The 12,565-nt window shown below is 64.8% G+C and overlaps 1 protein-coding gene across 1 annotated transcript; it reads right to left on the reverse strand.

Moving 5' to 3' along the window:
• Positions 1 to 5,439: 5,439 nt before the first annotated feature.
• LOC125162074 (formin-like protein 3) lies at positions 5,440 to 9,766 on the reverse strand. Its single transcript, XM_047852618.1, has 5 exons — positions 9,674 to 9,766; positions 7,609 to 7,874; positions 6,958 to 7,067; positions 5,905 to 6,191; positions 5,440 to 5,721 (listed from the first exon to the last, which is right to left on the reverse strand). The coding sequence occupies exons 1-5, from the start codon at positions 9,764 to 9,766 to the stop codon at positions 5,680 to 5,682; spliced, it is 798 nt and encodes a 265-aa protein (XP_047708574.1). The 3' UTR covers positions 5,440 to 5,679.
• Positions 9,767 to 12,565: the final 2,799 nt, after the last annotated feature.

Raw genomic sequence — 12,565 nt, forward strand, 5'->3', positions numbered from 1 at the left:
AGGCCTTGAAGACACCCAGAAAAGATTGGGGGTGACACTCAATGGAGGGGGTAGGGAGGAAAAGAAGGGGAGGCAGATCAGCGTGGCCTCACCCCAAGTTGCCCCTCAGGAGGGGGGTGTGGAGGGCTGTGCTGGAAGTGGCCGGCAGGGTGTGGAGGCAGGTGGGCGGGTCCATGGCTCCTGAGACACCAGATGACCTGTGAATCTGGAGGCACCGGCCCTGGCAGGGGCCGGCAGTCACGTTGTCCCTCCTGCCCTGGCCCAGGACTGGGTCCCAAAGGGCATCCCCTCTTCTGGGGGGACACACAGGCTCCAGATAACAAATGATCCAATCACGTTGCACCACCTCCAATAGCCGGGGGGGGGGGGGGGGGGCTACTGCAAACCTCTCTTTGCAGATGGGGAAACTGAGGCATGGCGAGGCTCAGTGCACCTCCCAAGCCCAGCAGGAAGTTTGAGCGGTCTCTCACTCCCGATATGTTCCCGATATGTCCCTGCAGCCCTCCGGGAGCCCCAGGGGTCTGGTGCGGACCCCGTGCCCCGGCAGGAGCAGAGAGAGGCTGCCTCCTCCAGGAGAAGCAGCTGGCAGGCTGGGTGTCTGTGACCCTGAGCCTGGCACCCAACCCTGGGCTCCTTTCCTTCCCTCCACCCTATGAACGGGGGGCAGATGACCAAGGGACCCTCAGTTTCCCCAGTGGTAAAGGCTGCAGGCAGGGGTGGGCGCAGCCGGGGTAAGGCTCCAGGGAGCACAGCCGGGCGCGAACCCGTCACCCCAGCTTCATGGCCGGGTGAGCCCAAAGTCACCGCGCTTGCAGGTCATGCCGTGCACGCCTCCTGGGCGCCCCAACTGCCAAGGCAAGCCCTCCGCCCACCCGCCCCCGCTGCAGGTAGGGCACAGCCAAAGGTCGGGGCGCTCTGTGCCGGGAAACACCCTCCGCGGGGCGCCGTGGGCCGGGGTCAAAGTCCACAGCTGCCTTCTCACCGGGCCAGGACATCTGCGCTGGAGGCACCGGCGGGGGCAGGGCCCAAGACTCGGGGTCCAAAGGCCTAAGTGAACCCCAAACGTTTGGTCCACGTCAGGACAGGGAGGGATGTCAAGTCCCCTCCCTCACGGTGGGGGGATCAGAGGTAGAGGGGCCCCCAAGTACTCCTCGTCACCTGTGCAAGCGCCCGGAGTTTAAAACTCGGGGTGGCGAGGGTGGGGAGCAGGCCTCCCGGAAAGGGCTCCGGAGGCATCTGTGATAACACCTGCTCGGAGCCGTCCAGCAAGCCCGGCTGGGGGCTTATCGACACCCCAGTCCTCGCAGCCCGGCTCACTTGGGCCAAAATCGAAACGCGGACACGCTCCGGTGACGGCCCAAACCCAGCATCCCAGGCTGTGCCGCAAAACACCACGCGGCTGCTCAAAAGCCTGGTCGTGTGGCCGGGCAGCACGTGTGTCGGTCAGGGAAGGAAGTGACACGCCCGGCGGGGGGCTCCCGTGGGCCCCAAACACCTCCGACACGCGCCCTTTCCGCAGATGACGTGGGCTTTGTGCAGAGGGGAGGGAGCGTCGGGAGCGGGCCCACCCTGGGGTTTCTGGGAGCCTGCGGGGAGGAGGAGGAGGGTAAAAGGCCTTCGGTTTTCTTTCAGAAACACTGTATCGTCCCCGCTGGTGATGGGGACTTGGGCTCCTTGTGACTCAGAAGAAAAGGCCAAAAGGAAATCCTACGGACAGCTGTGCTTTGACCAGAAGAAAATAAATAAATGACAACTCATTCTTCCCACCATGGTTCCCGCCACCTCTTCCTGGTCCAACCTCGTGCGCGTAGCAGTCACGCTCCACGGGCCTCGAGACCCTTCTGAGCACTCCGTCCGTTCCCTCTGCCCTGAAACCCTTTCTGCTCACCTCACTCAGCAAACTTCTACTCACACCTCAAAGCCCTGCCCAGATGCCCTTTCCTGCTCGAGGCCAACAGATACGCCTCTGTGGCGGATGAGCTCTCCACGCAGGCTCGCGCTGCCACGTGGGCCTCGTGGCTCTTCCTCGCGGAGCCCTGCCCTGGCCTCCGGTGCGACATGGGGCAGCAGGGCCCCCCGGTGGGGCTGCTTCCAGGACTGATGGAGGGAGCTGTCCCCGTCGGTCGGGCTCTCGGTGTTTGGTGACGACGACGGGTGTGAGAAGCAGGAGCCAGGCCAGACTGAGCTCGTCTACCCCTGGCCTCCCCGGGAGCTTGGGCTCATCACCCACCTTCTTGGATGAGGACGCCAAGGCTCACGGGTGCCCTGACTTGTTCTAAGCAAACAAGAAGGGCGTGCTGGGCCGCGACCCAGGTGGCCCCTTTTGGAGGCTGAACACAACGCACGTATGCTCAAAACCAGCGGGCTGAGGTCACTTCCCGGTGACCCCCCAGGTCTCCTGGCCAACCGATCGGTGGCCACAGGGGCGGCGCAGCTCAGGGCCGTGGCTGGGAAGCGGGCAGTGAGAGGACGCAGCCCGTGCCCCGCCTGGGGCGGGAGGAAGGCGCGGCGAAACCCGGCCAGGCGGCCAGAGTGGTGTTTTCTTCTTCCAGGATGTGTTCGGCTCTCAGAAGGGAGGGCCAGGCTGGTGCCAACCTCGGGACGCCCCGGCAAGGCCCCGGGTGTGTGGGGGACAGAGCTTGGAGCCAGGGGTCAGGAGGCTGGAGACGGCTTTACCGCCCTGGGCGAACTCGGGCTGGTTCGGCTCCTCTCGGAGTCAGTTCCCTGTGACACGAGTGGCTGTATCAGTTCACCTTCCTGTGGATCCGGGGGGGTGCTGACGTCTTCCCAGAATCCCAACCGCTCCTGGTCCTAGTCTAGAGGCTGAGGACACTGGAAAAGAGGCTCCTTAGCCTCTCCAACATGAGGCCATCGTGTGGGGGCGTCGGGGAGCCGGAAGGCCACCACAGACGGGCCCCGTGCCCCCAGGTGAGATGTCGCTGCCCGCAGGGACCCCCTCACGGCCCCCTTGGGCCCCGAGTCCAGCGGAGGAAAGTGACAGGAGGGAGGGTCACCCCCACCTCCCCAACCACCCACAGGGGCCAGGATGGGGGCAGGAAGGAGGTGGTAATGTTCTCCAGTCAAGGCCAGAGGGTCACACGGCCAGATAAGCCTCCAAGGAGGCTCCGGCCAGAGCGGCCACGTTTATCAGACGGCAAAACCAACAGAGGAAAATGCCACAGCAGGGCTGGGCAACACCCCGCGCCGGCCCCCCCGCTCCGTGCCGGCCCCCGCATCACCCCACCACTCCCCGTGCCTGCGGGGGACCCAGCCCGACTCCGCAGGCTTATCTCCTTGAGAAAGTCACCTCCCTGCCTCAACGCAGCAAATGCACCAGCTGTCGGCCACCGCGTGGCCTACCAGCCCCGAGAGTGGGCAAAGCGGGCACAGCCTTTTGTGCAGGAACCAGAAGGAGCTCAAAGGAGGCCGCTCCGTGGACAGGCTCGCGAGCCCAGGTCGTCCTGCAGCCCACTCCTTCCTCCCTCCCGCTCCGAGCCACAGTCTCCTTGGCCCGGAAAGTTCCTGTGGGGCCGCTCCTTACTCCATAAGCTCTGAGGGTGCACCCCTCACCTGCCAGGCCCACAGAGAAAGCAAGATACGGCCCCGACGGCGGGGAGCGGGGCGAGGGTGGGACAGACGTGCACAGACAGATGCGTGACCACAGCGTGTGCCGTGGCGGTGCTTAGCCCAGCACTGCCCAGAACGTTCCCGGACCTCGAGTCCTGTGATGTCTTCCCTCTGAAGAGGCTTCCCTGGTCAGGCCCTAGAGTTCGTGTGCTCCCCAGCTCCTCAGCATGTGAAAGTTTAAGGCAGAAAGTCCTCTCAAATGCAATCTTTTTTTAAGTTTATTCATTTACTTTGAAAGACACAGATAGTGTGAGCGGGGGAGGGGCAGAGAGAGGAAGAAAGAGAATCCCAAGCAGGCTCTGTCCGCACTGTCAGTGCGGAGCCTGACGTGGGGCTCGAACCCGAGAAACCTCAAGATCATGACCTGGGCCGAAACCAAGAGGAGAACGCTTACCCGACTGAGCCCCCCCGGCGCCCCCCGGATGTAATCTCTGTAAGCCTGTTTCACTTTGACTCTTTTTTGTTTTAATTTACATTTATTTATTTTTTGAGAGACAGAGAGAGACAAAGCATGAGTGGGGGAGGGGCAGAGAGAGAGAGACACACACAGAATCCAAAACAGACTCCGGGCTCCCAGCCGTCAGCATAGAGCCCCACGCGGGGCTCGAACTCGTCAACTGCAAAATCGTGACCTGAGCCAAAGTTGGACGCTTACCCGACTGAGCCCCCCGGCGCCTCCCGGATGTAATCTCTGTAAGCCTGTTTCACTTTGACTCTTGAACCCCAGAGCCCTCTCCAAGGACCGGCTCAGAAGCCCCACGAGCTCGTTTCCAGAACCCTGTTCTGTGACTTCCATTCACCCAAACCTCCTAAAGCTCAGAGAGGGGACCCTCAGGTCTGTCCCCCCTCATGTCCGACGGCCATCCCCAGAGACCTGCCGGCTTCGGGGCTGCCTTCCTGTCACAGCTATCAAGAACCATCCCCCCCCCCTTCCCGCCACCAAAGGGCTGATCAGCAGAGGCTCACTGAGAAAATGCCTGAAGACCCAATGTGACAACTAACCACAGGTGTGCGTTTCGCGTGCACCTTCGGCAGCAGACGAGTGCGCGCGGGCAGGGCTTGCGGGACTCCCGGTGGCAGGTGTCACCCCCCCATACCGGCGTGGCCCCACTTACGGATGAACAGCCAGGGGTCGGTACCAGGCCCGGCTCAGACAGACCGGCCCGTCAGTGACGAGTGTCCCGTCCCCGGGCCGGGTGACCTTCCTGCAAACAGCGTCCGCCCTGTGGGGGGTCTGAACCAGGACTCGGCCACAGAGGGGCCGTGCGGGGCCGCCCAAGCCACTAGAGAGCGGTGGGGTCTGCGGCCACCGGGGGTGTCCCCCCCCGCCCCGTTCTGAAGGAAGACCCCCAGCCGGGGCAGGCGCGCCCGGGGGGGTTCTGTTCACCGGGGCGGAATACGTCTGGATTTTTACACGTCGTTCCCGTTTTTAAAGCAGAGGCCACACGGCTGCCCGTTGGAAGCCTCCCACCTCAAGGACCTCTGCAGGAGGAAGTCGCGTGCAGGGCGCACAGCCGTGCCCAGCGGTGCCAGGGGCGGGGCGGGCCCTCCTCAGCCTCCTCAGGGCTCCGAGTGGCCTCCCGGGCCCTGAGCGCCTGCGCCTCCTCCGGCTTCTCCACGGCCGCCCCGCTCTCGGGCTCAGGGGGCCGGGCCACGCCTGCTGGCTCGCCAGTCTGTCCCCAGCCCTGGTTGCTCCCCCTGGGCCAGCCCGGCTCCAGCAGACTGACCAGGAGACGGCGGCCCCCCAGGAAGGGGTGTGGCCACGTGCCGGGACCCCTCCAAGCACTTCGCCCCTGGGCTGGCTGCCGTGGGTCTCCCGGTATATGTGTGGCTTCTGGCGGGGGCGGGGGGGGGGTCTTTCTGCAGTCCCAGAGGGAAGGGGGGGGGCAGGAGCTGCCCGGGGGTCTGCGGCCGCCTCTGGCGCCTCCCTGCCAACGTGCAGGGGCGGCTCCCCCGGCCCCGAGACAGATGCCAGCCGCCCCTTATCTCTCCACAGGCCGCCGAGCGGGGGCAGGGGGACTGTGGGGCCCCGGACGCCAGCACGCGTCTGCATCACCAGGAGACAGGATACGCTGGTTTTCTTCGCAAGGATCCCTGTGCAGAAACGTCCCAGCTGCGGCCGCGGCGGCTCGGGAAATTCTTGGCGCGTGAGGAAAGGGCTGGCGAGCGCCGGGCGGTGCGGCGGAGGCAGGCGCAGCCTGGGACGGGGCGGATTCGGGGCCGGAGGGGGCGGCCGCCCTGGGGTCAGCCTGGAGGGGCGTCCACCACGCTGCTCACCTGCTCTCCCAACTGAGGGGTCGGCGGCCGAAGCCAGACGGCTGAACGAGCTGGGCGCCTCCCCGGCGAGCTCTGGGCAGCACTGGACCCGTGAACTGGGGGCGAGCGGGGAACCGCTGACCCGTGAGGCCTCCCTCTGGGCCTCGGAGGCCAGGACGGCAGAGAGCGGTCTTCCCGCCCTGCCACCCGGAGCCGGGACTTTGCAGACGGCGGTGCCGGGGCCCTGCTCCCTTCCCGACGACACCCCCACTGGGGATCCGGGCAGCGAGGTTCGGAAACCACACCACCTGCCAGGGACAGAGCAGCCCCATTCCTGGATGACCGGCCCCCCAGGACCCAGAGCTGCCCCAGGAGGCTGTCCACTGACCCAGCCTGCGGGAGGAGGCGAGCCCGGGACCTTCACCCCGAGACAAGACCGCCCCCCTTCCAGGAAGAGGAGCCCAGACGCAGAGCCCAAGGAGCGGGGCTGGACCCGACCCCCTCCTAGGTGACGTCCAAGTCCTAGATGGAAATTCGCCCTGCGGCGGCCCCTGAACACGGCCACACGCGGGCAAGGCTCCCGGGGTACGGGCAGACAGCAGCTCCCGTCCGTCCTCCCAGAGGGCCTGCACCCCCGCCCCCCCCCCCCACCAGCAGGGAAGGCTAACGCTCTGCTGCCTGTGCCGACTCCAGAAGCCCCCAGGGCAGGGGACACGTCTGACGTACCACACGAGGCCCCTGAACATTGAGGGGCCGGCAGGGCTGCTGGCTCCCGGGCACTGGGGGGCGCAGAACGTGTACCTCCCAAGAAGGAGGCTTCTGCTAAAGCCACACCCACAGTCAGTCCTTCTGTGGCCCAGGGGTCGCGCCGAGCGCCCCGTCAGGGAACTGCAGGGCCCAGGTGGTCAACTTGGAGGTCAGCGTCCCCGCCAACTGCCCACCTAGGAGTGACCAGTTCGAGGGCTGCTCCGGACGCAGCCATCGCGGCCTGAGAAACGCCCGGCCAGACTGGAGCAGAGGACCAGGGACCGACCCAGGGAGGGGGGCCAACCGGAACGGAAGAAGCTTCCTCACCGTCAAGCCACCCACGTGCACCACACACGTGGCAAACAGGCGGGTGCGCACGTGTGCCCGAAGCGCGCGTGAGCTTGGCCCTCCGTGCCCTCGCTCCCGGAGCCCGGGGCCTGTGGAGAAAACAAGCGAGGTCCTCAGAAAGGCACCTCACACCCGGCTGCTCAGACAGTCCCCCAGGGCACCTTGGCTCCCCTCCTCCCCTCTCCGGGAAGAGGTTCCCTGTGAACCGAGAGGCTGGAGCCATGCCCGGGTCAAGGCCCCTTCCACTCACCCCCCCACGCAGGGTTCCTGGAACCCCAGGAGCATCTTCAGCCAAACCAGACAACTGTTACCTGTCCCCAGTGCATTTGCATTTATAAAGCTTTTTTTTAATGTTTATTTATTTTTGAGAGACAGAACGTGAGTGGGGGAGGAGCAGAGAGAGAGGGAGACACGGAATCCGAAAGAGGCTCCAGGCTCCCAGCCGTCAGCAAGGAACCCGACGAGGGGCTCGAACTCACCTGAGCCAAGTCAGATGCTTAACGGAGTGAGCCACCCTGGCGCTCCGCATTTGCATTTATTTACCCGCCTACTATTTGTTCATCGTGGGAAATATGGAAAGCGCAAAAACTTTAAAGGTGGAAATAAAAGGGGTGCATGGAACCCTTTTACCGCCTCTGGGTTCTCAGCAGGTCGTCTGCTCCCGGCTGCAGGGGGGCTGGTGGCCTCGGTCCGACACCCCTGGAGCCTGTACGTTGAGCACACGCAGCTGGGATGAGATCGACTTCTGCTCTCGGCGGGAAACCCAGCGCACTGCGCCAGAGGCAGGGGGTGGGGGGAGGCGCGGGAGGGGGCTCCTGGGCTGTCCACACCCCCCCGCCCCCGCCCCACCACAGTCCAGAAGCGCCCAGGAGACCCCGGCCCAGGGTGACGCGGGACTAGGGAGCACCGTGCTGGGAATCCCCTCAGGGAGCCGGGCAGAAAGGAGAGTGCAAGCGGCCTAGCGCCTGGCCTAGCGGAAGGGAGGAGGGCAGAGCAGATAGGGAGGAGGGGAAGAAAAGGGAGGAAATTCTTTTGAAGATGAAAGCGAGAGAGCCTTAAAGAGGCCGCCGGGCAGAAGGCTCCCCAGCCACCCGGCTGCCTCCACACTGAAGCCGCCCAGGATCCTGAGGAGGTGGCCCGGGGGCCTCCCTCTGCAGTGGCGGGCAGAGGTCATGCCAGGCCACGCCAGGCGACCCCCCCGCCCCACACACCCACGGTGTGTCAAGAGGGAGGAAGCCATCCCGTCCTCCCGCAGCAGCTCGTTACTCACGGGGCCAGGGGTCACCACCCAGCCTGGCCCAACTACCTCCCCAGGTGAGCTGCCATCCAGGAAACCCGAGTGGGTGCCGAGGGGATGCCACGTGCCCGTTGCTGGCCTTGGGGGGTGGGGAGCCGAGGCAGCTCACTGAGACGACCCCCAGACCCCTTGGTTCGAGGCCCTGGCAGCCCCAATCCTGCTCGTCCGGTTAAAGGGGAGTATTCGGAACGCTTCGTTCACATGCACAGTTGCAACCAGCAAAATAGACCGTGTGCCCGGCAGTAAGTGGCCCTCTCGCCTGCCCACCCCCGGCGCCATCGGACTGGCCTCGGAGGGGCATCTGGGAAGTCCCGGAAGTCCCCTTATGGGGGACGGAACAGTCAGGTGTTGCTGGCCCCACCCGCGGAGCCCCAGCCGCTCTGAGCCTCACAGGGCGCAGGCCTGACCCTGGCTTGGCACCTCCCCACCCCCACCTCTGGAGGCCTGACCAGCGCGGAGGGAGCCCGCACTTACACCCTGCAGGCAGAGGGGCGGGTGGCCCGAGGGCCCCCCAGCCACCCGTTCAGGGAGGGGCAGACCCTGTCTGGACCCCTCCAGCCGGCTGTGCAGGGGCCACACTTCTCCCCGGGGTGCCAGATAAAACACAGGCCGTTCCGTCAAATACGAGCTTCAGCGAAACCACAGGTACATTCTTGGAATAAATATGTCCTGGATACTGCGGGACACGTCCTGATACGAACACTGCTGCTTGTCCCAAGCTCAAGTTTAACTGGGGCCTCTCCGCCGACCCCCCCGATGCCTCCTTCCTGAGTTCAGCAGCCGGGGGACCACGGGAGGGGCCTGTGGCTTCCTCTCCTCCAGCCAGCTCTGAGCCGTCCCTCCAGCCGTGGATCCAATGAGCAGAAGTTCCTGTGCCTTTGAGCTGACGAGGCGGCAGGACCAGGGGGGGGACCAGGAGGGGACGGGGCCAGAACCTGGAGGCAGCCCCTCCCGGCCCTCGGCGTGGCACCCAGGAACGCTCCAGCCCGTCTCTGGGAAAGGGTGGCCCCCTCCCCTCTTCCCCCCTCCCGGAGGGTGCCCCCACCCATGAGGCTGGCAGCAGGCAGGGATGCTGCCCGGGACCTCTGTCACTGTCATTCACAAGCTTTTGGGCCAAGTAGCGGCGAGCAGGTCTCACTGGCCCACATGTGGATTTTTCCGGGCCCCCCCAGCTGACGTCATTTTGGAAATGGGAAGACAGCATACGGGAGGAAGGCAGGAAGACGGGGCTATTTCCCGAGCCATCCTGTTTCTTCCAACTGGTTTCTCCCCCGGGGTTTCCCCAAGAGACCTTCTGCCCATCAGGATGGGCACGTGCAGGCAGACTCGTGCTTGCGTGGGTGCCCGCGTGTGTGAGTGTGCCTGCGTGTGCGAGCATGTGCACGTTTGGGGGTTTACCGAGGGCGTCAGCACCCAGCGCCCTGCGCAGGAGCTCCGACCCCGGGCCACAAGCAGGAGCACAGCCCCTGCAAAGACCCTTACAGTGGCCATAAGGACCCCAACCCTCCCGGTTGGGCCTCAGTGACACTCTGCACACAGGACCGAGGAGCTGTCCCCGGAGCTGAAGAGCAGGGCCTGGTGAGGCCGGTCTGTCCCCCGCTCTGAGCCTCTGAGCTCCGGGGAAAGGTTAAAGTGGCACCGTCCCCCCCGCCACAAAGCAGGTGCAGCCGAGCTCCAGGAGGACCCGCAGCACGCCAGCAGACGGGGCCAAGACTGGGGACCAGCGCTGCGGCTCCCGCTGTCCGCACGGGACCTCGCGTGCGTGCGGGAACACGGGCTGTGGGAATCCTAACGTCCCGGGGAGACCCCGTCTAGGCCCACGGGCTGCTGCAAAGGAGTCTCCCCAGAAACCAACGGTGCCGTTCTGTCCGTGCCGAGTGGCCAGGGCTGTGCTGTCCCCAGTGTGGGTCACACACAGCCTGGGTCATCACAGCCGTGAGCCGCACAGGCAGGATGTGGGCAGAGGCAGGGGCAGCAACGCCGCCCCCCCGCCCCCCCCCCGACGTGAGGACGGCCGGTGGCGGGCCCACAGCAGATTAGAGAGAGCGGAATAAAGCCCGGCACAGTTTCGGGTTAATTTTTACGGACAGAATTCCCAAGACCCCAACCACCTTTGGCCACTTTTTACTTCTAAGGGTGTGTGTCGCCCTCCACGCCCTCCAGATAACACGGTCCTGCAGGGACCTGAAGGGACGTGTTTGCAGAGGGCAAGAGCCCCTGGGGCGGGGGGAGCTTTATGCAAAAACAAAACAAAGCAAAAAACAGAGGTTGGGGAGTCATAGACAACGATCCTGCATCCTGACATGCTTGGGCAAAACCATGGTCTAGGGAAGGACTGGCGAGGAATGTCCCTTGAGCGAGGAGCCCCTCTGTCCGGAGCCACGGGGCATCCCTTTTAAGTCAAGTGCTGTGATTCCACGGGGCAACATACGGTTTCGTTTTCATCTGCTCTGGCAAAGTCGGGGACACACGGCCTCGGAGGTCCCAGGGACCACACGATTCTCCTCAAGTTCAGGCTGGCGGCTGATCTGACGGGACAGCGAGCCGTCACCGGGGCCAGCACGAGAGTCGGGCTGCTTTATTACCCGTGGCCCAGCCTGGTCTCCAGGCACCGAGCGTGATGTCACTCACGCTGAGGTAATTCACACCTAAGAGATGTGAGGGGGTCCCTCTGCCCATCGTACTCGAGCTCAGGCCCGGAGGAGCCAGAGACCCCGGCACCACGGTCCCCCCGCCCGATGGCCAGGTCCTGTGCGCTCTTGGCCCCTGCCGGTCTCCCGTCCCTGCTCCGGCACCGAGGCTCCAGAACGCCCTCCCTCGTGGGCACGCCGACCGGGGGAGCTCCCAGGCCTGGCAGCCGGTCGTAAATATCTCATCACGTGACGGGACATTTGCCAGTGCTGCAGTCACACCACGGTCCCACCGAACCGGGAGATAAGCCCCTCGGAGGGTGATTACATCTCCCCAAAAACAAACCTAAGTCCCTCCCCAGAGGGCCCCTCTCTAAGTGGGTTGTCTGGTGACCTGGCCTGCCGGGTTTAATGCCGAGGGACGTCAGGAAGGGGCTTTGAAACTAGATTAGGTTACATAAATGATACTGCGGCCCGTGAACTGTTTTCCTTTCCTGCTCCCCTTTTCCCGGCAGCCGGCTCGAGGCCCCTCCGGGTCATCTCCAGTGCAGGCTGTTTGTAAGGCGCGGCGTCTCCTGCCGGCCGGGCCTGTGGGTGGGGAGGACGATGAAGTCCCTCCAAGGGCTGTCTGTCCCGGAGGAGCCCCGTGTGGGCCGGCAGGGTGACCCGAGAGTCTCTGGGGACAGGGGCTCCAGGCCCACCTCCAACTCTGCCCAGTCCAGGGTCTGGGACCAGTCTTTCTGGGTAAGCCTCAGTTTTCTCATCTATAAAATGGGAGCGAGAACCCCACACTCCCCAGATGGCCCTGAGCTTCAAAAGCATTAAAACACATGACATCTCAGGCCCAGGCAGACACGGGGGGGGGGGGGGGGGGTTGTTGATGAGAGTGGCAAGATTAGCTACAGCTCAGGGGGAACCGGCAGAGAGGGGACATACCCCCAGGCACGCGGCCCCTGCCTCCAGCAGTGGCTGCCCCTTGCCCCAGCTCTAGGCACAGGGGACACAGGCCAGAGGGGCAGGCAGGCCCAGGCCGGCCTTGGGTTCTTGAGCTCGGCGGTACCCAAAGGACAGGGTAGCGCCCTCACCTTACCCTGGCCTTGCTGAATTCCCACGCTGTAGGACGCCCCAGCCCCTCCAGTCCCACCCCCAAAGGTCCCATCCTCCCTGACCTCCCTGGTCAGTTCTGTCGTTCGAGGTCGTGCGTGCTAGGGAAGCCCTGAAGCCCCCCCTGTGGATTCCACCTCGTTCCCCTGAGGGGCAGCTCTGAGGCTCGGGGTGGGGGCAGGTCACAGCTTGGCAAGGGTGGAGCCTGGGGAAAGAGGGGTCCACTCAGAGGACAGGAAAAGGGGCTTTGACCTGGCTTTCCCCCGCCCTGGATGAAGGGGCATAGGGCTGCCCTAAATAACTGGGAAGGAGCTCTGAGCTCCCAGACCCCCCTGTTCCCCCAGGCCTCCTTTCCTTTCCTTAACCGCCCCCCCCCCCCCACCACACTTGAACGAGGCGAGAGGGGCTTGCGGTTCAGGTGAGGCCAGCCTCCTCCCCACTCCTGTGGGTGACGCACACAGCCCCCCACCCCACCTGGGGGCCTGGTTCCTGGGCACCACACCCCTTCCCTGGGGTGGACAGACAGCTGCCTGGGCCACAGCTAAGTCAGTGTGTG

This window comes from Prionailurus viverrinus, chromosome A3 (assembly GCF_022837055.1).
Source record: "Prionailurus viverrinus isolate Anna chromosome A3, UM_Priviv_1.0, whole genome shotgun sequence".
NCBI lineage: Eukaryota > Metazoa > Chordata > Mammalia > Carnivora > Felidae > Prionailurus > Prionailurus viverrinus.